At 39.5% G+C, this 27178-nt stretch overlaps 1 protein-coding gene across 1 annotated transcript in view; it reads left to right on the forward strand.

The window, feature by feature from the left end:
- adcy5 (adenylate cyclase 5) overlaps positions 1-27178 on the forward strand; it is an 84817-nt gene that overhangs the window by 47268 nt on the left and 10371 nt on the right. The window contains exons 3-11 of the mRNA XM_058614783.1: positions 572-693; positions 11215-11326; positions 14862-14989; positions 15867-16025; positions 16146-16287; positions 18024-18161; positions 23078-23100; positions 24799-24958; positions 26045-26142. Coding sequence (XP_058470766.1) covers positions 572-693; positions 11215-11326; positions 14862-14989; positions 15867-16025; positions 16146-16287; positions 18024-18161; positions 23078-23100; positions 24799-24958; positions 26045-26142 — 1082 coding nt within the window. The remainder of the gene's footprint in view (positions 1-571; positions 694-11214; positions 11327-14861; positions 14990-15866; positions 16026-16145; positions 16288-18023; positions 18162-23077; positions 23101-24798; positions 24959-26044; positions 26143-27178) is intronic.

Genomic DNA, 27178 nt, shown 5'->3' on the forward strand with positions numbered 1-27178 from the left:
CATCGGTCTTAACCACTGAGCCACTCCACCCCAGTTTGACTGCAGCTTTGAGGCAAAACAATCCATTGGTTTATTAAAAATCAAATATGATTGAATAGTCCCTTAGCACAGCTGCCATTTTGACAGGTCACACTAGGAATATCACAGGCATAAATGATCAAATGAAGGATGGCTGAGTTCCAGTGAGATTCTTCAGTTTCAGGGTGCATTCTGGCTCAATGTCACGCTGAACCGAACAGAGCCATAAATAACATGTAACATGTACAACAGTAAGACTTAGTGCTTTTCCTGCTCAAACATGTCAGAATGGCTGCTGTGCAAAGGGCAATTCCATATTTAGTCATCCTTTTATGCTTAACTCATCTTAAATTGGACAAAAAGACTCAGATCATGTTGAAATCCGAATTTCCTTTTGAAAGGGAGGGTTTTCCACTGAGGAGATTTTGGGCTGACCTTACTATATTCAGGCATGTTGAGTGCCTCTGCCTTCCCTCACAGCCAAAACCTCCACCTCTTAATTCACTTATCCTTGTACATTGAACTTATTTCCCCCCCCCACGCTTTCCTGCAGGAACGTCTCCTGCTCTCAGTGCTTCCCCGCCATGTTGCCATGGAGATGAAAGCTGATATAAACGCCAAGCAGGAGGACATGATGTTTCACAAGATCTACATCCAGAAGCATGACAATGTCAGGTAACATCAGGGGCTGCTCCGCCTCAGGGACTAAGATGTGGGATGATGACGATGCTGCTGCTGCTGCTGCTGTTGCACAAAACACCTTTTTTTTTTTTTTTTTAACATCTCCACACTCAACAAAACATTTTAGCATATGTGTTGCCTCTCAAAAATGCAAAACACCCACACACATTCAGATGCAAACCGTGTAATGGTTCCTACAGTTAATGCTCTGAAATATAATGCTTGGTGGTAATTTCTTTTATGAGGCTGCATTTGAGAACTTTAGGCCATTAGAGTAGTTGGAACTCTCACCAACACACCTTTGTTGTAGCCCACTAGGAATAAAGCATATGAGTGTGAGAGAAATGATTCAGGTGCAACAGATATGCAAACTAAATGATTTAATCCAGGTTAATCCTGAATGGTTCAGCCCACCCACAGACAGAGGCAGAGGAGGGGGGAGAAGTGAGGCGTTGCCATGTCAACTAGCTGCATGGTATTTATAAAGCCAATGATCAAGAATACATATATAAAATATAGTCTGGTACATGGTTAGTGTTAAAGGATGATGTTCCACCTTCACAAAGCAACGCCGTGTAGACATTGCTGATCCAGTGGCTTTTGCCAACTCTTCTATTATCTCGTTATAGTTTTAGGAAAAAAGATATAATTTTAACCACCAAAACATAATTGTTTTAATTATAATTGACCCTTCACTGTGTCATATCCATTACTTTATCTAGTAATGAACACACCACTTGGAGAAGGTGTTCTTGATGTTTAAGACCTTATTGTCAAAACCCCCCCACATTGCATTCTCTAATATAATTGTAATTCTACTTTTACAGTATGATTTTGGGCATAACTATTATTATTTTAAAGGTTTTTGGTCAGTATACTGTCACTGGCCACTTTATGAGGTACACAGGACACCTAATAAACTGGCATCAGTGACACCCGGTGTGGTCTCTGGCTGCGGTATCTTATCTGCTTTAATGTTTGACAATCATAGATGGTTTTTGCATACATCGTGGTTGTTTTGAGTAACTTCTATCATCTCAAACCAGTCTAGCCTTTCTCATCTGACCTCTAGCATCCACAAGGCATTTTGGCCCAGAGAACAGCAGCTCACTGGACATATTTTTCAGACCGTTCGCTTAAAAGAACGGTCTAAAAAGACCGCTTGAGACGGGTTGTCTGAAAGAGATGGATGTGCTTGAAAAATTCCACAAGATCAGCATTTTCTGAACTTGGACCAGGCTGTTTTGCACCAACAACTCTAACATGTTCAAAGTGAGTTAAATCACCTTTCTTCCCCATTCTGTTCGATTTGAACTTAAGCTAGTTATCTTGATCATGTCTACATGCCTAAATGCATTGACTGTGACCATGTGATTGGCTGATAGGTTATCTGTGTTAACAAGCGGTTGAACAGGTGTACCTAATAAAGTGACCGGTGATTATACACCTTTATGAACAAAGCTACTTTGATTGAGTACCATTCTGGTGTCATTTAGCCTGCTGAAGACAGCGTCTGACCGTTGTCCGCTCTTCTAATTCTGCAACAGCGGCCAAGCTGCTGTGGTGGGGGATTGAACAAATAGACACTCGAGTAGTGTTAATGCACCACTGACATCTTGCTCTTAATATCGCTTCCCAGTTCCTATGGAATTCCTGTCATGTGATAAAAGGTAGTATATATATAGAGAGAGAGGAGATTATGACTCCAGACTCTGTTTAAACATGGTCTCTCGTGCCTCACGTGAAAGACTGCTTGATCTTTCTCTGATCATCCACCGGTGCCTGGTTGATGATTGACCTCGTCTTTGTTGATGCTTTGCTTGTCACCAGCGTTGGTTCATTGCCTTGTCTTTTGTCCTGGATCCTAACATTTCCAGTGATGCCGCGTTAAGTCTGTTTAACTCACTCGAGGATGTATTATGTGGGTTTGCTCTTTTAAGTGACTACATTGCTCATTAAAGACATCTCATTATATTGTAGCTCATTAAATACAGTATCACTCACTCAGCGTTGAAAGCTGTGGCCAGGTTTGGCACCACCTTGTGGTGCAGTTAGGGTGATAATGAGTAACTGATTTTTATATTTGTTATATCTGTGTGTGTGTGTGTGTGTGTGTGTGTGTGTGTGTGTGTGTGTGTGTGTGTGTGTGTGTGGCAAGCCTTGGTATCAAGCTGTGGAGTAAGATGTTTATGGCCTGTAGCTGTCAAAATCAGGTGGTAGCCCAGGCACCTTAAGACAATCGATGCCATTGAAACCCTGAATCACTTTGATGTGTCTTTTCTTAATCTTCACGGGTTGAAGCATCAGGTCACATACACAAATCTTTTTTTATCTCTCTGCTAAGGCAATCCTTAACAGGAATGAAGTTGCTTAAGTTTAAAGGAAACCTTTAAAACGGTTAGTGGGATTCAAAACATTGCACAAGCGTGGATGCCAGATTTCACAAATTATGTAAGAAAAAAACCCTCTGTGTCAGACGTTATTGATGTCAACCAATGTGTACTGGGCCACATGAGAACTTGTGAATGAGCAATGAGTTTGTGTTGTCTGCAATTAAGAGGCAAATACCAAGAATGTCATGTTGGTTAAAAGAGGATGTGGATATGCAGCTGTCAAGCTTAAACTGAGATCACTCATCTAACTCTAACCAAAAGACAAAGAATAGAAGAAAAGAGTTTGTTCTTTGTTGACCCTAACCTCTCGTCACTTTTTATTTGACGTCACATTAGTTATCATTGACTTTCTTGAGCCTGTTTTGTCCTCGGTTTTGGATTTATTGCTGTCTTATTTTGTAGTTTGTTGACTTGTACCCTCGCTTGTGTCATGTTTCAGTTGAATTTATTTCTTTGTCTTGTTCCCAAAGTATGACATGGCCGCTGTGAGTTTCACCTGTGTGCAGTTATCCCACCATCCTTAAAGCTCTATCATAGGGTTTTATGCGAGTCACTGAGGAGCAACACAGAAGCAGTGTCCACGAAGCTTGTCTAATTTCTGTGTGGTTAATGGCTAGCTAACCATGTGCGAATTGGTCTGTCAGGGAGCAGGCAGTGGCATTTGGTAATTGGGGATCTGCTGAGAGTCTGAGTAACAACAGGAAGGGAGGTGACAGCTCCTGCTGCTACAACTAAAGAGTGAGAGGGAAAACAGAGGAAGGTGCCCGATGGAGAGGGTGTCACCCGAGGACTGCTGCAGCTTGTTGCTGCATTAGTTATGTATGTTCCAGCCATCTTTGTGTTCACTGAGAAGTCCTGCACTCTCAGGGGAAAAAAAATCAAATTTAGGTAGTCATAAAGCCAAATTGTGACTTAAACCGTAGCTTGAGACTCCCTTTGCAGTTCTGTCTCCACAACAAAAACAGCAAATACAAAGTTGAATCTAGTCAACTATAGGTATAAATTATACATTTGGTTGTGCCTCAAAGGTAAAAGTCTCCCTTCCACTTTTTTTTGAGAGATTGGCATCATAATTCTGACTAAGGTGTAATTATCAAAGAAGGCTTTGGGTTGTATGTTCCGAGAAAAATGATGAAACAGAATGCTCTGGTTGTAGCTGCACCCTGAAGAGACAGGCGTGGAAAGAAGGTCGCATAAATTAGATGAACTTGTTCTCCATCTTTTAACTGAAGGAGGACAAAAATTCTAATTGTACAGCAAACCCACATGTAATGCAGTGCATCATGTTTGTGTGAGTGTTACATACGGCCGTCCTGCTGATGGAAGCCAGAACCATGCAGTTCTTACCTGAGAATCTGTCCTTGGTACACAGACGACACACATGCATGCAGAGAAAGAAACTTAAGCCTCTTCAACACTGAAATTAGTGAGTACACCTGGAATTTCTTAACTCCAATGAAACCTGCAAAAAAAGTGGTTAGCACAATTCCCATTTACCAGTTGCGTCACCTGTGTATGGATTGTGATGTTTCCGACACCCTGGAAACAAAATGAATCAATTTAATGTTCAACAATCTAACATTTGTTTCTGTTTACTATCGGCTAGGCTAATTGCTAAGTGGAAAATTTGTCCTCATCTTAGTGTTGCACCAGGAAATGATGCAATAATTTGCATCGCTGTCAAAAATGAAGCAGGCAGAGAAGAAAATGGCTTGTTCTCCCGGGAATTTAACAAGATAAATGGAATATTACACATTAGGTGAGGTTTACTATGCATCCCCAATGTGAAGGCAGTGGCACTTCAAGAAACTAATGGGGCCTAAGGGTAAAAGAGACCCAAAAGCAACATCAGACCAACCTAACGCAGTCAGGTATGGGGCCAAACAAGGGAGTTTCCTGTCCATATTCATCTCTTACTGTATAATTCAAGTGGGCTTTCACAAATTTACCCTTACTGTGGACTAATGCTCTTGGCTGTTCTGGGGGAGGCCTTGCCTAATTTGCCTATACCCGGCTACAACGCCTCTGCATGAAGAATCTGTTAGCATCCCATAAACTGGCCACATGTACATTTGTTATGAATACAGTCCTGCACATTGGCTCAGAGTCAGTACGACTAAATCTGTTGGTTTGCCTCCGTGCTTGAGGAAAAACTATTCATGATATATCTTCACCTGATAATAACGTGCCTTAGTTTTCCCCTCCATGATTATCTGCAGTGTTGACATTGAGCAGGACTTCTGGGATTTTGGCTATGTGTATTTTTTACGTTCCCTGTGAGCTGTCAGATCAGCTGGAGCCTTGCAGCGTCCCTTGTAAACATGTACAGTATGTCTTCTGTTCAGCAGAAGAGATGGAGTGCAGTATGGAAACACACTGTCTACAAAACAGCGGAGAACAAGTTTGTTTAAATGCACAGTGTGTAGTTGGGGTCTCTCAGTCAAAACAGTAGAAACGGATCTTTGTCGGGAAGCAGGATGGGATCATGGGAATTGCATTTGGTTCCACTGTCCATTTACAGAACGACCAGGAAATGGAAACGAGTAGTTGTGATCCAAAAGACAACACACTGCAATAGCAGTACACAATACCTCCTTCCTCATGCTGAGGTTTCATAGGAGGTTTTCCCCTGAAGTTGTAGCAGAGACGAGTGAAGCACATTGTTAAAAAGCGACCAATTAGGTTTAACTTCTTCACTGACTATAGATCAAAATACAGAACATCATTTTTTACTAATTTTTAATGCAGAAATATCACACATAGAAACAGAGGGTTACAAAAAAAAGAAAAGAAAACAAAGGCAGATATGGATTTGATGAATTATAGATGGAAGTGAATGAAAAAGATGAAGTAAGAGACAAAGCAAAAGAAGTCTAATCGAGGTTATGATTAACAGGATAAACCAAGGGTCTGTTTGAGGACTTTCTCTTTTTTTTTTTTTTCTCCAGGCAAAGGTTAGCGAGCCATCAGCTGAGCTACAGAGTTGAGCAGCAGGGGCAGATAAAAAGGCAGTCTTAGTGCCAGACAAGAGGGGATCACAGGGTCAGGACAGTTTTGGTTCAGCTGTTATTTTATTCCGGACAGATTTTGCAGTAGTGGCTCCCGAAGCAAGAAATAAAGAAAATTGCTTCTATGGAGTTGTACTTGAAGGCATTTGCAGCAAATGCTGTCTGTTTAATAGTGTTATCTGCACTCCAGGGTTTTTTTCTTTAATTTGAAGCATGCTTATTTATTTGGCTCACATTTGTACTGTGTTCCCTTTTGAGAGTATCTGTTCATTTTGGCCCAGCATTATTTCATGTAATAAAGTAAAGGCCAGATAATGTTGAATTAACAAAGCTTCAATATCTTGTTGTATACATTACATTTTATTTAATGAACTTAAAAAAATTGAGAAAAACTGAACATTGTTGCATCCAAATAGTTTTATGTAAATATTCTGCAGCTGGTCAAGGCAGTGAAACTGTGAGGCTGCAAGAGGGCATAGAGCAAAGCAGTTTGAAGTTAAAGTCATTCATGAAAAACTTCAACAAGCACTGGCTGACCTTTTCTGTATGGAGCTCACACGCACCCTGTACTGTACATCAAGTACATCTAGATGTTGCATGAAAGACACACTGAACTTACTGAACTCTCAGTGATCTGCAGGAAGAGTGCGTGAAATGCTCTTAGGTAGAAAAAGCATGTACATGTAAGTTGTACATGCCAAATGGATGGAGAGAGACAGAGAGTGGTGCCATAATTGCGTTTTAATTTTAATTACTGCCCTTAATATTTGAGTGTTTGTTTTAATGTCTTTGCAGCTATTTTTTTTATTTAGTTGATATCATTTAAAAAAATTATAATAAATCAATAAAATATACCACCTAATTTGCCATGGGCTTCCAAAAAAAAAAAAAAAAATACTTTCTACAACCTCTTGTTCTTATGTTACAATTGAAATAATTACTAAAGGCTCCGTTTGTCCCAAACTGTAAACTGATCTGAGACTGAACAGAGTCACAATTTTATCTCCAAGGCTTTTATCGTTCTCTCAGAACTTAGTGTGCATGTGTGTGTGTGTAGGTGTGTGTGTGTGTGTGTGTGTATGTGTGTAAACCCTTTCATATCAGTGTTGTTGTCACATTGGTTACATTATTTCTTTTGAATCTTCACAAATGGACTCAAGACCAAGTAACTTGACACCAGGTCCACCCTTTTAGTGCAGCTTTATGTCATATTAACAAAATGTGCGTCATTTGTCTTCTTTTAGTCTAGGATCTCCTCTGCAATCACTGCCACTTCCTCTTAATGCAGCGTATTAACAAGTGACTCATCACTTTGGTAACCATTAAACTGGACTTAAAGACCCCCAGGTCCCTTTGTCATACTCTCTCACGCTGTTTCTTTTGTACTTAAACACTGGTATGACGTCAGGCTGTGAGGAGGGACTATGACTCCATAAGGAAATGACCTTGAATCATAATGTCTTTATTTATTAGATGTTCTGTTCCTCTCTGCCTGGACCCCACACTGAAACAGGTTAAAGCTCAAATTTGCAAAGGCAATCTACAGAATGTGATGTTTCCTCTGCACAGTGAATGTTTAACGTCAGTCCATGCAAAGGGTTCAACTTCTTCGCTGACTAGATCGGCTCAATTTTGATCAACTGAAGCTTGTTTTCATGTTTCCCAGCATTTTACGCCAGTGATTGTGTATGGGACCGTGGAACTAGGTAGTGTTTTATAATACACATGGGTGTTTTAAGACAACTCCTTACAAGGCTGTTTTTTTAAACAGCCCTGTCATTTTACCCTAATGATGATGATGATAAAGGTAATGAAGCAGAGCAAGTAAATTTGCAACATCTAAAAACACGATTTAATTGTGAGGAGGCACAACTTCAATGTGTGTCATTTGGAAGTAATACAATAAATGTTATCAAACTCAGTTTGTCAGCATGTGTCTATTTGTCTGTCTGTGAGCATCATAACTGGAAAAGTAAAAAAATAAAGCATGAATTTTGAGTGATACGTTTAATTGGTGATCCACATATGAAACTGTGCATGCTTTGTGGAGGGTTTGTGCTCTCTGAGTGTTTTCTCTAGTTTAATTTTAATTGGGATACAAAGAGGTTTTGAAGACATCCATCCATCTTTCCTCTCCTCATTTGCCTCCCCCGTCAGCCATCATTGCTTCTAACCAGAGTCCTAGACCTGTTCCTGCGTTCAAACAAGCTGTTCAAGTGTCTGGTTTCACTCGTCCTCCCATGTAACTGTTCTCAGAAGGCAATCAATTATTCTCAGAAATGTGTACCCCACAGTGGGGACACTTAATCCCTTTCATCTCAAGAAACAAATTGAGTAAATTTAGGAGTCTGGAAGCCTAAGTTCATTAGAACATGTTAGTGCTTTTGACGTGCGGGATGCTAAGAAAACTCCAATGAAGTAAATGCAACATACTGAGAATACAGCTTTTTACACATTTACATGAACATACAGGAACATAAGTTACACTGCTGCGTGTCCTGTCCACACGCTCTGTTCTTGGCTGTGTAGCAGGCACTTACCCTGTGAGATTCATGTGAAACATTTGTCTTTGTCTTTCTTCTTCTTGAGGGTTTGTGACAGAAATCCACGCAGGAAACTGGTGCAATCTGACTTTGCATAATCAATCCCGCTCCAATGGGTACTTTTGTCGTAATTGGGTGGCAGAAATGCCGAGGATCAGGACATATTTCGTTGGCTTGCTGTAAGGGAAGCATGAGGCTACGGTAGTGACAGAGGAAGGGACGTTCTGCATGTAATTGCAGCTTTGTTCTCCCATTAACTCAAATGTTTGAGTCAGAGCGTCTCAAATCTGAACACTAAGAGATACAGTATGAAACATGTTTTTTTCGATCTTTATCTCTGTCTCTGCCTTTAAATAGATATGGATAATGTAAATACATTTATCCCTAATCAAAAATATGGGTTTTCATAACCAAAAGCTATAAATACAATAGCTGCAGCAAGCTACACACTTATATATTGTTGGGCAGAGATGGTGTATGTATATACAGTACATATACATACATGTATATATGTATATATATGTATATATATATATGTATATATATATATATATATATACATATATATATGTATATATATATATATATATATATACACACACACACACACACACACACAGGCATAAAGATGATCCTTTCATCTCAAGTCATTGAGATGAAGATTGTTTACTCCATCCCCTATAGTGTCTCTATTCTAAATGGGAGCAGAACTATTAGTTGTACAAAATAAACAAAATGATGAAGTTTCAAACATCGGTTGTCAGAAAAAACATCAGCATGTGACTAAACTAAAATATTGAAAATGTTCAATGGCTGATAAGCGTGGCCTATTCAAGTGATTGTCTTTTTTCATAAATCAACATTAGTGAGTTGCACCCTTAAACCACTTCAGTGCTTGTACGAAGACAAGTTTGAAATCTTTGATTAAAAGTCACCTATTATCATAATTTTTTTTTATCATTCAATATTATCCTCAACAGAGTGTCTGCTAAATAGATGTGCTTCATTTGCTATCATCTGTTTTATGACATAATATCACAGAAACATAAAAATGTAATGCCACGATTATTATTAGTATTGTAATAATTGTAAAAACATGCTTTCAACTCTTAAAAGGAGAATAAATCACACTGAATAAACCTTACATTTTGTAAAGAAACAACCCAGATAGAGTACAAGTAAAAAAACAAGAATGGTTAATAAGATAATTATAAACCACGGGGTCGTGGAAAGAGTGAACAATGCAGGCCTGCCATGTGACTCCTAAAAATAGATAATAGTGTATATTTGCAAATTGTCATATTGCTAATGTGAAATATTAATGATATATACTGAGTGCTTTTTATTGCGATGCACAATGAAACTGTTTATCTTCCCATTCCTGATACTGTACAAGCTACAGTACAAGCTTGGTTGTGGGGTGTATTTGTTCTTGTGCACGAGGCTGATGTGACAGTTTCCCACAGATGTTGCTGAGCTTCCGATGTCCTTGCTTCTTTCTGCGAAATAAATTCCGTGTAGTGAGAACATCTGTCCTGTTGGTTTGTCAGCGTTAGGAGAATAATGACAATAACAAGACCTTTGCTCTATCAGTTTACCTCGTTCTCGGGGGAAGGAGGAAGACTTCTCAGAAGTTAATCACAAATGTTGCAGTACATCTCTCTCCATCTCTCTTTCATATGCTCGCACACTCTTGCAGTCTCTCAGTGCCATTTTTGCGGGGCGAGTGAGAACTCATGAGAACAAATGCCATATTGAGTACTTTTGAACATAGATTACAGCCATTATATTACATTTAGACTTGTTCAATAATGGTCTCACACCTCCATTATTTGCTTCAGGGAACATCTTGACCAGACTCATTTATTCACCTACACCTACTTCTCCCTGTTCCTGTGTAACAGTTCTCTGTGCTTAAATGTTGTGTGTTTATGCTTCTGTTCGGTTTTGCTCTGTTTTCTGTCTATGTTATTTGTTTCTTTCGTCTTTTCCTCGTCTCTAATCCCAATCACTTGTCCTCACTTGTCCTGTAATCACTTAATTACACACAAAAAGGGGGACAGAGGGAGAGCGAGAGCTGCGGGGAGAGAATAGAGAGTGGTGTTTTGTTGTGAACAACGTTGTCGAGCAGCACTGCTGTTCCCTCATGTCTGTCTCCATCCCCAGCCATCTGTGTTTGGTTCAGCCCACCCACTGGTGATTTATTTATATTTTTGCATCATATAAACACCACGTCGGCCAGCAGTCAACTGTTTCTGACTCACTTTATGCAAAAGAACCAAATAAAACAAACAAATAAACCAACACAAGGGTCACAGTGTGCGGCGTAATTGGTCGTCAGAAAAGAACAGAAACGCTTGTCTGAGTTTATTAAGCACAATAAATGAAAACTATTTAACACAATTTAACACATTTTTCTCCATAAACTTCTACAGCAATCAAGTGATCATAGAGACTGCATGTTTATAGAGACTGCATTATTATAGAATTTATGAGGGAGGGAATAGATTAATCATTTCTGAATCGAAAAAATAATAATTCATTTTCTCTCTTGTGTTTCTGTGTCTGCAGCATCCTATTTGCAGACATCGAAGGTTTCACCAGTCTGGCTTCCCAGTGCACGGCACAGGAGTTGGTGATGACCCTCAATGAACTTTTTGCCCGTTTTGACAAACTGGCAGCGGTAAGGACACAAGCACTTGTATGTTTTGTATAACGTGCTAAAGCTGTGACGTATTTCAACTTGCTTAACTTCCATTTGATATGGAAGTTAGATATGGATATGATATACATATACACACACATATATATATATGTATATACATATATATATATATATATATATATATATATATACATATATACTACAAACTACATATACAAACTACTATACAACTACAAAAAAAGTCATATTTGTGAGACCCGTGGGTGAGATTTCACTGGAGGAGGGAACTCTCGTCCCTGTTTGACTTTGCTGCAGTTCGATGACGTCAAGGCTCAGCGCATGCGTATAGTTAAAAAAAAAAAAAACATGGATTCCGATATGACCATTCTCATTCATGTTGCACGGCCACACATCAGATATATCTGATCTATCAGACATAAGTCACTTGTGATGTAAACACAGCCAAAATGAGGTGATTTACTAAGATATTGAGGGTTATAGAATCCCTGCTCAGTAACAGTGTGTATGCTTATTGTACATCCATTATGTGACAATGGGTAGAACACGAGCGATAGTACAAGGCCATCCAGTGTTTGGCAGATATTCAGCATAAGCGGAGCACATACTGTACTGTTATTGTGTCATTCCTTCAGTCTTTTTTCCATTCATCCTGTTTCTGAGGCTCATCTCTGGTGTTACAGACTGTCTCTTGAAGCCTCATGAAACCGCATGTGCAGAAAAGACACAAACGCCCGATCATTATGAGATTATGAGACGTCTGTCAGAGGAGGAGCGCATACATGCCTGTGAGAGACACTAAAGGATCATAGACATGTTCAAAGTTCATGGAAGACATGCTCTTTGAACACTGACAAGAAGAAAGCATCTTCTCAAGTTCCTGTGCAGGAGGCTGAGTGTATGAAACGCTTTCTTAATGCTGAACAATAACAGAATAGCAAATAAGACCTTAAGGGGTTTGAATGTTTGATGTATTATTGAATCCCTTGTAATATGATGCTGAAATTGTCCAGGACATAATTTTTTATCTTTCATACAGTAGATGTAATCAGCTTAATATTTTTGCATGGTGACAGAATAGGAGCTCACAGTTTCATTTGAAGGTGAATTCAATTTCACAACCTTGATACAGCCAGTGTGGACAAGGTGCAACTGAATATGGATTTTTGCTGCAGTTGATCTGTTGTCCTTGTTTATATATCTGTTTGTTCAAACACAACCCAGCTCCAAGGGTGGTGGGCATTGTGAAAATCAGCCCAGATTCATGTGGCCTTTTAAGAGGTAACTAGACAAATCAGAGTGGTCAAAATATTATTAAAAGTCTAAAAGTAAAGCATTATTATACAGTCGAACAATCTGAGAAGGGCAGAATATTCATTTTTGTCGAAGTGGTCACATCCTAAATAGCCTCCTTTTAAGAGTCAGTAAAAAAAGATTAGTAATAAGTAGAAGCTAAATTTGCTCAAATTGCTAAATCCACTAACTTGTGATGGGGAAAAGGACATTCTCTTCTGTCTCACAAACATTCTAAACTTTATTTGATTTCTTAGCTCTGCGTTGTCACATACTAAAAAAACAAAAACAAAAACAGGTCAAACTCTTAGCATATGTTCAGTGCCTTGAGATAACGTTTAATTACCTGATTCCAACATAAGTGTTGAGAGTGCTGACCCAAATCTTCTGTTTTATATCTGCCATTAAAATCTGCACATTTGTTGAAAGTCTATTTCTAACGTCTGAACCACAGGCAGCACCTCCGGGATTATTGATATTTTCTTTATCCAGAAGCATCACTGTTTGCCCAGCTATTGTTCAATGTGCACAGTTTGCTTGAGAAAGGTGAAATGATTTTGCTAATCAATATTTATGTGCGAAACAGGCGTAATGGCATTATAAACCAGAGACATGGTTGCTGCTGACACTTTTATGTCCGTGCCACACACACATTCTGTGTCTGCACTCTTTACACAGTGAGGCTTTTTGTATTTTCTCAGAGCCATGTGCCGGAGAGATACTCAGGAGGCGATCATGAGACACAGTGTTCTCCTGAGCCTTACGGACAAACACACACACACACACACGCATAGTTCCAATAGAGTGATAAACTAATTGTTGTAGAAGCCAGAGATGTGTTGTAACTTTAACGAAAGATAAAATTCATCGTATTTAAAAAAAAACATTTCTAAAAAATGAGACTGCACATATTCTGTGCAGCTGGCTTGATGGGTTCCAACAGGGATCCAGCAAATGGCAGGATTTATTTTGCAGTGTGCTGTGGGGCCAAATCTGTCTTTTACTTGAGACAGGAGCCGTTAACCTGCAGCAACTTTTGTGTGCACAATTACATTACATATTACATTAAAACAAATTAAATTACATAATTACATTATTTTCAGTCGTGATACTCATCAGATGTGCCCACAAACGAGGACAAAGCAGCCATACAGAGATCAAAATATCTCAACTTTTTGGAACGCAGCGAGCCCTTTCAGCATGTTCTTTGATACTCGGGTTTAAGAAGACTCTGTATTACGTTCTTGAAGAATCTCCATCATGCAGGTGAAGCCCCTGAATCAGTTGGGGAACCTAGGCTTTCTCTTTTTTCTCCACACATACCACATCCAGCAACACGGCTGGGATGTGGGGGGGGGGGGGGGACTGTGCTGGTAATCTGTTGTTTTTGTTTTGATTTCTTTTTTTTTTAGTTTAATGCATTAATTAATTGAGTTAAGCTGCAGGAAAATCCATCATCTCTGCAACTCCCAGGTTATGGTTGCTTAGTAATAACGGACATGACAGAAACACTCCTGACCTCTTACATGTGTTATTCAATTGTTTAGAATCCTATACAGAGAACATAATAACTGACCCCTGAGGGATGCGCTACGTAAATACATAGGAAGAGACCTATTTGAAAGTTGTACCAGATATTCCTACACAGTGTGTCTAACAGTATCTGCAATAGACTGTGTGAAAGGCAGCGCCATAGGGTCCAGAAGACATAGGAAGGAATGTTGCTGTTATTACATTAACCGGGCTGACACTTTCCTAATAGATACTGATGCAAATCACGCAAGAAATCACTTGACCTTACTTTTCACAATAACAATTCTACTACTGTGTTTGCCACAGAATTAGATGTAATGGGCAGTAATCACTGCAAAAATGGTTGTCACATAGTCCCAGCGTATATTTCACTGGAAAGCACAGTCAAGTCCAAGGGATAGGGACACAGAGGACAGGTGTTTGGGTCTGCCTGTCAACAGAGGATGGGAGAAACTGAATGGATGTGTGAACAGTCACTGATGTGGCAGGATTTTTTTTTTTTTCCATGCTGATGATATCTCATCTGACTGTGACTGACAGATCCACAGCCATTTCAGTGTTTCAGTCTTCTGACATTTGGTCTTTGACAGTTTGTATTATTGTCAGGTCTGTCTAAATTACGAAAACACATTTCAACCGAGGGAGGAAATGCAAAAGTTAGGTTGTTACCTATTTCTTTAATGCTTGGGTTCATGCTTTCTCCTCACAGGAGAACCACTGTCTACGCATCAAGATCCTGGGAGACTGCTACTACTGTGTGTCTGGGTTGCCAGAGGCGAGGGCCGACCACGCCCACTGCTGTGTGGAGATGGGCTTGGACATGATTGAGGCCATCTCGTAAGTTGTCCTGGTGGTTTGAAGGCTCACTCACACAGATCACTGGCTAGTTTTCCATCATCCAAACATAAGGACAGCAAACTTTGTCTGCTTTTTTTTTTTTGAGTGTTCAGTGTGTCTCTAATCATTTTGGTGTCAATTCATTCAGTGCATACTGAAACAACAGCATGTTTCTTTTGGCCTCTGAGGTTCATAATGTTACCATATATAATGTCACTAGTTTTGCATTTATAGGGTTGAAAACAGGCATTGTTTGGTTTAACTGAACATCTTGTTAGTCCAGAAGTCCCAATTATATTGGTGAATGTAATATTAATAATGGTGTAAGTAATGCTAGTGTCACTACAACCCCAGGCTCACCGCACACCTCAGGTGAGCCTGCAGGCATTTCTGAAAGGACATGGTTTCTTTATCTCACTCATGTTTCAGAGAACCAGGGATAGTTCCTTAACCTAAAGTTAGCTGCTGTCTCACTTACAGTAAAAGTGTCGCTCTTATACTAACACCCTCCCTCCATCAGTCTTGTCAGAAAATGCATCACTTTGTTTTGCCACAGACACAAAAATAAAACACCGCAATATGGAGAAACGCGGAGAGCGCGTGGAGCTGATAGGGTTAATCAGCATTGTGTCAGCTCGTTTGACAATGGTTTGAAAGAAAGACATTTGTTGACACTGAAAAGCTACACACTGCGGCTTTAATGCAAATGACTTGTATAAATAAAGGCACTGAGATGGATGAGTGTTGTTCGCTGCAAGTCAGAAACATCTGGGAGACTTTAATGGTCAGCATGTGTCCACAGAAATGTTGACAACTTGACAAAAAAAATACACGTTTGCAGATTGGTAATCACATTTTTTTGATATATCTGTTGCAGGCTGGTGCGGGAGGTGACTGGCGTGAATGTGAACATGCGAGTGGGTATCCACAGCGGCAGGGTCCACTGTGGGGTGCTGGGACTCAGGAAGTGGCAGTTTGATGTCTGGTCCAATGACGTCACATTAGCTAATCAGATGGAAGCTGGGGGCCAAGCTGGGTATGCCTCTATAATAATGGTCAAATGGACAATACTAATCAATAAATCCGTTTGTTTTTTCATTTGCATTGAAGATGTGAGGTCTTTGGATAATATGTTGTGTGTTTTCCTCATTTTCAGACGTATTCACATCACTAAAGCCACTCTAAATTACCTGAATGGGGACTATGACGTGGAGCCAGGAACAGGAGGAGAAAGAAATGCCTACCTGAAGAAGAACAACATAGAAACCTACCTTATTGTGGGCTGCAGTCAAAAAAGGGTATAGTCCTTGCTTGTGTATGGATTTACAAAGACCAATTGATTTTTAGCCACTAGGGAGCAGAAGAACCCCACAACAAGCAGACACACACAAAACCAAGAAACCCACCTGTGTGAACAGTAGGTGTACTGTGAGGTTATGTTTGATTGAAACTGACACTGAAAACTGGTACTATACATGTGTGCCATGAAACCAATACAATGAAGACACATTAAGATGTCATCATTAATAAAACTACAATATTGAAAAATAATAATAAGGAAATAAGCCTCCTAAAAATTTCGAAATGTAGGGATAATACAATCTAAAACAGAAAAGGAAGTACAATTTTAAACTGTAAAATATTATTTGCTGTGCAGACATTAGTTCCACTGTTGTGTTAAAAAATCCGATCTGCCGTTACAGCTCTGATGGTTGGTGCAATAAGGCTTGAAAAAGAAATCCTCTTCAACTGAACAGAGCCAGTGGATTTTGCAGATTTTGCTATTAATGAACTGGAAGTCGTGTCACATGTGACCTCTGCTCAACTGCATGAGTTCCACTTTGTTTATGACTGTGCTGTTTTTTTTATCAGCTGTCTCTGTCCTCCAGCTCTGTCACAAGCTGCGGCTATACATAGCAAGTCATGTGATGTCCTCTCATTTTTTCCGCTGAGGCAGAAGGACGAAACTTGTCCAGTGTAATTATTACATTATTATTTTTTTGGGGGGGAAAAAAAGAAGCTCTACAAATATTATGTAGTCTCATGTCTGATCTGTGAGAAATGAAATAGTGATATTCTTCTATCAAACACAACTGAAGAAGCTGAGATGGATTTTTCGGAGGCATTCCATAGTTGGAGACTTTTTCACAAGGATATGTTGCATTATTAAAAGACAGTGAATGAACAAAAATTTGAAAAAGCACAAATAAATGACCTATGTAAAGATGTGACATCAAATATTTCAATATTTTAAAGATACTTGGCTGAACTTTGTGTCAGTATCATATATTGTTTTCTTTATCGGTGCTCCTGCATTATTTTCTAAATTATCCGAGTTGGACCACATTTAAAATCAACAAAAGAAGTCCGTTCATCTCATTCAAATTCTGCTAATCCGACCTTTTCCGAGTACAGAAACATATGGAACCTGTTTTCATAGAAAGTACCCTTTAGCCATTACTCAGAACAAAACTTCCAGTTTGATGGGAAAAAAGAAAATCTGGTGTCTGAAACAAACTCATTTAAGAGCAGGAATGCCACAGTCTTTAAGGGTTCTGAACATATCACTTAAGTCAAAGTACACCGGGGATTGAACAAGTATAGTATTTCCACATGTTGTGGAGTAGAAGTACAAAGTACATTTAGATTACAGCTAACGCCATTGGAGGGAAATACTTAAAATGATCTATTCTTCCATTAGAGGCAATATTGCCAGCTGAAATGATTATTAATAAAGAAGAAAATGTCCTTTTCTGTTTGTTAATATGTAGATTTATTGTGATGTAATGGATGTATTCTGATGGCTGTTTATTTCTTTATTCATTTCATAAGTATTTAAAATGGACAGAGAATATTAGTGATCATTTGTATACAATTCACATGTAGAAATGAGCAGAAGCTGCTAATTTAAGTCTATTTAAGACAGTTCACATAATACAACAATTCATCCATCATTTATCAAAGAGCAGATCATAAAAGTGCAGTGACTAAGCCAATGTAAACTGTTGGTTATCTGTGTGTTTGTCTTGTACAGAAAGAGGAAAAGGCGATGATTGCCAAAATGAATCGACAAAGGACTAATTCTGTCACACACAACAGTGGACACTGGACTGACCGTCCATTCTACAACCATCTGGGCGGAAATCAGGTCTCCAAGGAGATGAAGAGGATGGTGAGGAAAACCCCAAAAAGCTCTTCATTCTTTTATGCTTGTCTGTGTTATTAAATTGGTTAACCTTGTCTGAAGTTCCCCGTGTTGCTTCCCTGTCCAGGAAAATAGTTTTACACTCTGTCGGCAGCTTCCTCTCCGCTTTCCTCTCCATCTATATTTTAATCTTCATTATAGACCCTTGTTTTACTTCTCCTCTGATGTCAAGATGTTCTCGACAGAGGTACCAAGGCTTTTTAGGTCCGGTATTGTTCAGTATTTCCGACCTTTAGCAGATAGCTGCTTTCTGCTTGCTGTGCTGGAATCCCAACCACTGATGAATGATTTCACATTTCTACAGAAGGCTCTGGGTTCTTCCAGTGTCTGGAAGGGCTCAGTTTGACGAGTTTGTCACACATTTTCAGGTTCAGACAGAGTGTTCGCATATCAGTTTATTTCTTAAGCGCTGTTGGAAATATTGTGGACAATGTAATGGGTCGAAGAGGTCATACCTGCTTAACTGTATGATATACTCTGACCCTGCGGCTGCTCTGATGGCGCTGAAGGATGGGAAATCAAGGGCCTGATCTAAAACTTTGACTAGGAAAGGATGAATGTCTTAGTGTCCGTAAGGGAGAAGTGGCAAGAGAAGTGGGAGATGGAACAGAAGAAATAAGGAGTTTTCAATTAAGTTCTAAAGAAGGCATGAGGTAGTCCTGACTACACTGAGACGGGGACATTGTAATTTAGCCAGCTATCTGAAAATCATAGGAAAGAACAGATGTTCTCTACCAGTGTGGACATCCAGACATCCATAGACAATTGAACATGCTTTATGTTCATGTGCTCAATTTGAAGGAAAACAGCCACGGGTGTTTATTGAACTGGCTGGCCTGGTTCTTTCATATTTTCCAATAAAATACATTTTCAACATTTAAAACATAATCATTTCCTTCCCATTAAGACGACACATTTCTTCCGATTCTAACACAACATACACATTCATGTGGAGGACAGCATAGCCCCTTACTGACAGAAACTCTTATTAGAAGAAGACGACCCAATACGTGTCTCACACGTCACCTTGTGGTGTGAGAGGTTCTTGGGTGGAGAACACAGAACAGGTGGCTGCGATGAAGCAGGTGCCCTGAGCAAACACGAGATGCCACCTCCATCCTCCACATTTCACACTTTTCCAGGCTGACTTAGATTCAGAGGAAAAAGCCCTAGAATCATTTTTATTTTACGTGCTTCTGCTGATCTGAGCCTTCAAATAGTGACTCATTATGTGAATGGATGCACCCACATCTGAAACGCACACACACACACACACAGATGCCTCCTCTTTAAATCCATATCATCACTCCGCCCACCTCACTCAATGACTCTGGTGTCGAGAAGAAGATGAGAACGTTTGCTCAGTGAAGAAATCAGCCGGTGCATGCGTCTGGATTTTCACGTCAGTTACTTTTATATGATCATCTGTATGCTTTTTTTTTGACTCACACGTCTTTAAATGCAGTGAGTGGGTGTGGATAACATTATTAGCGACAGTCAGTATGACTGGACAAAGAAAATAGTGCCACCTACGGAAATTCAGAAGGAAAACAAAAAAACTGATTTACAACTGCCCCTTGAAAGAGACAGAATTATCTGCTTTTCTCCTGGATGAATAATTCCTGCTTGTGTCCATGGGTTTTTATTTGCCCTCAAAGTGGACGTGTGTGCTTGTGTGTTAATGAATTCCCTGACGCAAAGAAGAGTCCCGTCAAGGTTGGAGAAACATTAGCAGCTTTTTTTTTTGACTTGATACGTCTGACTTGTAAAGGAGATTTTGATCTCAATGTGACTTCTTAGAAGAATAAAGGTTAAAGAAATAAAAACTTCACTCTGTCTTTTGTATCTCCGCGTTGCTCATTCATCAACCTGCAGATAAAGCAGGTTTTTTTGGAAGAGGAGTTAAAGACGTGCAGAGGGCAAGAGACAGACGTTTTGTATACACGACAGGGAGGTTGGCGTTATGGATGGATCTTCTCTTTTGTTTTGTAAATCCAGATACAGACGGTGCTAAGCAGTGGGCCTGTGAATGACTAATGAAGCATTCAGGATTTTACACATGTACTTTCCTTTTTGTTGTTGTTCATACAGCTGTTTTCACATGTTGAGACAATGGCCCTCATTCATCAAAACTGCGTAGAAACTGGTGCGGATTCAGGTGTAAATGTCATCTTAGGCCAATTCTCACGGCATACACCTGATGAGGCTTTGAGCAATGCGCCAATTTGAATACCAAATATTCATGGTTTCGAGACCTCGGCTACTGAGTTGCAGAATATGACCAAGAAGAGAAGCTTCTGTAGCTGAAAATTAGCAAAATAACATCAGAATTTAAAAAATAACAAGGTGATTCTGTTTGGCAGCCTGAAAATTGGCATCAAAGGAAGTCAGAAGGCAACAGTGTGGAGAGAAACCACAACTGCAGTCAACAGCGATGATCTTGATAAGCTGAGTTTTTAATAAAATAGAATAGAATAGAAATACTTTATTCATCCCCAAGGGGAAATTGTTTTAACATAGCAGCAATACAAACAAATATTCTAAACATAAAATGGAAAATGTGCAACAGTGAGAAAAAAAAAAAAAGTGTGGCATAATGGAGTGCAATGTCATACTGTAGAAAATGTGCATTGTGCAAATGAGCATTATTTAGTTTATACTATTACAGAGAGTTGTTGTAAGTTTTGATGGCTGATGGCAGGAATGACTTCCTGTATCTGTCCTTGTGACAGCGGAGCTGTCTGAATCTCTTGGAGAATGTGCTCTCCTGGGCCTGGAGGATGTGGTGGAGAGGATGATCGGTGTTATCCATGATATTACACAAGTCATATGTGAAAGCTTGTTGATTGGTCGGATCTCAAAATCATCACCAAAAAGCATGTTGTTGCTTCAGCCAGACCCCAGACTGAGGCGGTCTGCTTCAGTGTCACACGGCACATTCACAAGAAGCACACATCTGCAGAGTTTGAAGATTTTAAATGTATTATGAACACAAAATGTATATATTGCATAGCACAGACCATTCTTTTTGATCAAATGAAGAATCGTGCGCTCAGAAACTGACCTGGAGCTCCACAGAGCCAGACGACCACCAGCTGAGAGACTTCCTAGAGCCAAGTCCTGGAACACGGGCAGAAATGTGCCGGTTAATTCCTGACATAAATTGCTGTGTTGTGGTGGTGTTTGCACTACATGACACACTAATGAGATCAACAAAAAATCACATCAAAATGAATGTAAATTTAAGTCAATGCAGTGTGTTTCTTGTATCGAACAACGTACTAACCCAACACAACTATTTGATACTTACATTTTAGAAGTGCTGAACGATGCCCGTCCCCTCTGCCTTTCTCTCAGATGTGGCTGCAGTGGATAGGGCTCTGTGGGCAGAGGCACGTCTGGCTGCACTTAATTCTTGTCCTTGTGTTGTGCATAATCTGTCACACGCCTTTTCAGGTGTTTACAGGCGGTTTCTCGCCGCTGTTCACAGACAGAGCCCTTCAGCAGCAATGAATGAATGTAAACTGTTTGTAGTTATATCCACTGTATCCACAAAAAAGAATTCTTCACCTGAAGATATGTATTTTTAAGTGCTGAATGTATGGCTGGGTTATTATGATTATAATTATCACTATAATTTAACTAACGCTGCTTGATTTCAGTAGCTCCTGGCTCGGATGACGTCATTGTGCCAAATGTCTATTTTGAATAGATCTGAGTCACATACACACAAACAAATCTGGGGAAAGTCACTTTAGCTTGGTCGTCTCAACTCAGCTGTTTACCTTCAGCATTTTTGTCCACAAGAGGGAGCCAGAGAAACACATTGGCTCACATTTTATTTTGGCATAATGTACATGTGGTTAAGAAGTTAGGGGCCCCTGTACTGAGACAACACTGATATGTAACTAAAATAGATAAGGTCCTTAAACAACTGAAAGAAGTAGTTTTTGTAAGGAAAGAAAACATGATCTTGCTTCTACATCGACGTGTCTTCAAATCTTTGATATCTGAAGTGGAACATTATAGTAGTGGAATGAAAAACTTTAACAAAAGAATCAAGAGGAGGAAACCACTGGGATCTCTGGAACTTAATTACAGTCTCTTTGGACAAAATCCAGAAGTGATGAAAACTAGGTATGAACTGGACCTATGTTGATAATATGTATGATATGATCTTTTCTTTTGGACCAGTCCTATATGTCTTGTTTTGTATGATTATCTCATGAATTTTTTTTTTTTTTATTACACCAGACCAGCAGAATATTTATTTGAGAAAATGTTCCCTGCGTCTCAATCTTCCTTTTACCGTTATCTTTCATATTTTGTAAAATGTGATACAAAAGTTTTTGCTCAAGGAGACGAATGGTTTGCCTCCATCTAACATCAACTCATTTGAACTAAACAGCAAAGTTCAAGCGCAGTTTATCGACCAAGTGCGACAGCAAAGTTCTGACTCACCTGCAAATTGTCACCGAAAGAGATTTGATTTCTCTTAATTGTGTCTCTTTCAGTTTATGGGTCGTTCTCCTGTAGGAAGATGAAACTAGGATTCTGTCTTTATATTCTAAAAAGGTGCAGTACACTGCTGCAGGCAATCATTATTTCCTTTTGTGAGATGAAGCACATAGACTAAACCTCCAAACAGATGTATATCAGGGTCTAAGCATCTTGGACCTGTTAACCTGTTATTTCTTTAATTCATTTGAAGGAAATATTCATATTCTGTTTGATTGAATTCATACTAAAGGAATAATTGCGGTTGAAGTTGAAAACAGTGAAAGGCTGATGCGTAGTAGTTGCTGTTTAACTCTGCAAGTAGTTATTTTTCCTCCTAAATATTTTTCTTTTTGCTCTTTTCTGTTCTCTCCTCTGTCTTGCAGGGATTTGAAGACCCCAAGGACAAGTGAGTGTTGACATTGATATTCATTTTTTCTTTCCTCTCATCTTGCTCCTTGCTCTGTCTTTTTACTTGCAAATATGCAATATTTATTACTTCCTCTTCTAAGAAGGCAGAGATCTTTAGTTATAGAGCCACTTAATAATAAAGTCCTCACAGGAATCAGTAATTGGCACTGATAAGGACTGGTGGACAGACAGGAATAAGCACTCAACGCTCGCTGTTCATTTATTTATACTGCTGTTTCCAGAAAAAAATAAAATAAAAAACATAGTGGAAACCCCACCAACAACCAGCTTATTGCTGACATATGGTCCCATTAGATGTTGACCAACTAGCTCACACAGAGCACAGATGGTAACATTAAAGAATCATGCACTAAGCTGCTGTGAGGTCTGCTCTGTACAATAATGTTTATTCATTTCAGTTAAGTTTTCAACCTGCAGCAGCTGTGGCAGTTAAGCCCGCCTCAGAGGCGTGGCCTGCAGGGCTGCCTGCACTCACCTGGTGTACATACAGTACATACGTCAAACACCTCAAGAAGATTCACGAGGCCAACAAAAATAACACCGTGCACCGCATGGAACATTTGAAATCAACACGAAACAGACGCTGCTGTAACAGGTTATCATTATCGATAAAACATTCTGGCAGGAGAACTTCACCTTTGAATGTCAAATCTACTTCAGTAAAGCTTCGTTCCATTATTAGTGTGGCAGGACAATGCTCAAAGTCATCTTATGTTGTTATAGAAACACAGATATGAAGTTCACCTTTGCCAGGCTTCCTTCACGGTTATACTCAAACCATTGTCAAATGAGTTCACACGATGACGAAGCCCATCATCATCATGACTCCATATGTTTTTTTTAAGTGTTAATCAGATAGAGATGATCAGCGTGTGGTGCAGTGACAGCTGTCTCAGCCAGTATATTTGAAAAATAAAGACGTCATATCAAAGATCTGCAGTCATTTATGAAGAAGCCTCTGTCCTGCAGAGCGTCCTCAGAGACACAGTCTGTGCTCCGAGCTACAGCACAGATCCCACTTTTCTTTAAAGCAGGCTGACAACTACATGCCATGCAGCTGTTAGAGCCGTGGTTTTGTCTAAAGATTCCTCCCTGACGATTATCACATTCAGAATGTCATGTATAACCTCGGGGGAAAAAAGATGAACTGAAACAGGAATTAAACTCTACCAACATATTAAAACTGTAATTGCCACGAATTAAAACTTAATTGCGGGGCGTCCCTGTAGCTCAGGGGTTAAGACGATGTCAATAACAAAAACAAGTTCAAGTTCACATTTATTCGACTTTTATTTAACACATACACATAATTACTTGGACCATAACAGCGTGACATCTCTGTCAGTGGATTAGTGCTAGTTTCAATCTATGTAAGTGACACGTTTAGTATTGAATCCAGGAGAGGATGGCTCATCAGAGGCCTCTGGAACTGAGAGGAGCAATGGTCTTTTAGGTCAAGTGCTCCTTTTGCATTCAATTACCTGACGGTTACTGCACCTCAGGATCAAGGAGGTTGTTACGGGTGATTTACTGTGCTGTTTTTTCCTACCTTGTGCAAAGAGAATTAGCTGCTCGGTGGCAGCGGTTCGGCTGCGATAAGAGGACCTCTTTAAGATCCTTGTTCAGTTTTCTTGGGGATGTAATTTTCACCCAGTCTCATCTTGTTTTTATTCAGGCATTTCATTTTCAGAAACACACAAGAAAACCTGAACCCCGAAGACGAAGTGGACGAGTTCCTCGGCCGCGCAATTGACGCACGCAGCATTGACCGTCTGCGCTCTGAACATGTCAAGAAGTTCCTGCTCACCTTCAGAGAGCCTGACCTGGAGAAAAAGGTTAGGGCAAACGCACAAACACACAAACACACAGAGACACACACTGCAATATAGGAACAAATAATTGGCTATGGAAAAGCCTTCCCCTGCTTTCTATTTCCAACCAGTTTCATTTTGCTCCAGCACCAATTTCCCCACTTTTTTTTATCACATAAACCAGGTCTGAGTATTTTGTACACCACTTTCTGCTGTGCTCATTTGTATGTGTGATTGTACAGAAATGGCAAAGATGTGGAGGATTTTAAGATGTCTGCAACTAGCATCCTCCTCATGGATTGTTTTTAAAGTCTAAAATAACAATGTGGACGTCAAAACCCTTGGATAATTGAGGCAAAGTTGTGTTTTTAAATAACTGAGACCAAGTCTTTACAAAGTCATTAAACGCAAATATTAAAGAGCGGCCCTCCAGTCCAATTCCTGGGGCCACCACTTAATAGTTATAATGACGTTATTTTTTGGTAATAGATTAATTTTGCATCATAAATACATTGTTATTGTGAGCTATACATACATACAATACAGACACTTTTATTTTGAAATTCCGTGAAATATCTATGTATCTGTATCTATGCGATATCATGATTGAATTTGGTGATAATTACAAGATAATAAATACATGTTCAGCTCATATCACCCACCCTCCTACTGAATAGTTCCTTTTCTCTAAAAAAGTCTTTCCCTTGGCTGGCCCCCTACTGGCCAGACTAGACCCAAGGTCATTTGATTTTGAGAGTTCTGATCCAGAGTGAAAGATACACAATTGAACAATTATTTTCATTTGGCAGAAAATTAAGAAAAAATAACTACAATCACCAGTGTGAATCTAGTGATTTAAGGGAGAATGAGCCTTAAATCACCTTTATACCTTTACAGTAACTCACAAAATAAACATCTAAAAAAAGGTTGCATATTACAAAGTCTAGTCCTTGTCAAGCCTAAAGTGGAGCTCTGCTTTATGTAACTTGTATTTCCAAAATAAGTTATACCAAGTTTGTGCTTTTTTTCCCTTTTGAATTTTTATTTTTTTTTCAGAATGTAATTAAAGTTAGTCACAAATGTTAAACTGCTCTTGTTTCCGCCCTGCAGTACTCCAAACAGGTGGACTCGAGGTTCGGGGCCTATGTGACCTGCGCCTCCCTCGTCTTTCTCTTCATCTGCTTCATCCAGATCGTCATTGTTCCACCGTGAGTCAACACTCTGAAAAGCAGGCTCCTCTGAGACTGTTATTATTATTTATCCTCACAGGCAAAAACATCCTCATTACCAACTCAACCTGTTGTGATCAGAAAGTGGGATGACAGTAATTTGGTTCCTCACGGTCCCATCTGCCAATACTGTCATTTTTAACAACACAGGTTTCCCACTTGTCCTTAAAATCCTTGCAAATTAGAATTTTTTATTCCACAAAAATCACCCTAAATAGACATGGGTCTGTGAAAGTGCATGCATTTCTGATGTGAATATCCGACGTGCTCTTGTTTGTTAAAACACCACTGTACACTGACACTGTCTCTCCACGCTATTGATGTGAGATTCCATGCAGAACAATGAGCAAGTAACGTTAAGCAAGCGAGAGCGAATGACTTGATGCCTGGGAAATGCAAATTCCAAGATCTCTGGCTCACCAAAGAAAATTATAAATGACTGGCTTTGCCCAAGATCCCAAGGACACTCCAGATGCAGACTGTGCTGCAAATCAATAAAAGTGGACGCCATGGGTGAAGCGGGTGAAGTTGTCCTCCCACCTTTACACTGTTTCAGCGCGTATCGGTTTTTGAATTTGAGAGAATTAGTCCTGGAAAGTCATTGAAAAGTCCTTGAATTTGATGTCAACCAAGGTGTGGGAACCCTGACATCAACACACCGCCGTGTCTCCTTCTTTGTAACACTAGCATGCACTACTTTAATTCAGCAACAGTATTTGTTAACAACTCCAATCTATTATGAAATGATGAATGAGTGAGTCTGGATCTTTGTATGATGGATTGTCTATCTTCATGTGCAATATGCTAGAAAAACAATAATAAACAAGAATAAACTAAATGAAATAGTCGGGGTCATTTATATCCAAAATGACTCTAAGAGACTTAAACAGGAAATGAATTGGCTGCATGACTGCAGACAGGAAATAGTGCAAATAAGTGAAGTTTAAGTTATAATGAATAACTGAAAAGACCAAAGCATAAACTGTGTGTGTCACATCACATGGAAGCTACTGAA

Source organism: Solea solea, chromosome 2, assembly GCF_958295425.1.
Source record: "Solea solea chromosome 2, fSolSol10.1, whole genome shotgun sequence".
In the NCBI taxonomy this organism is placed as follows: domain Eukaryota; kingdom Metazoa; phylum Chordata; class Actinopteri; order Pleuronectiformes; family Soleidae; genus Solea; species Solea solea.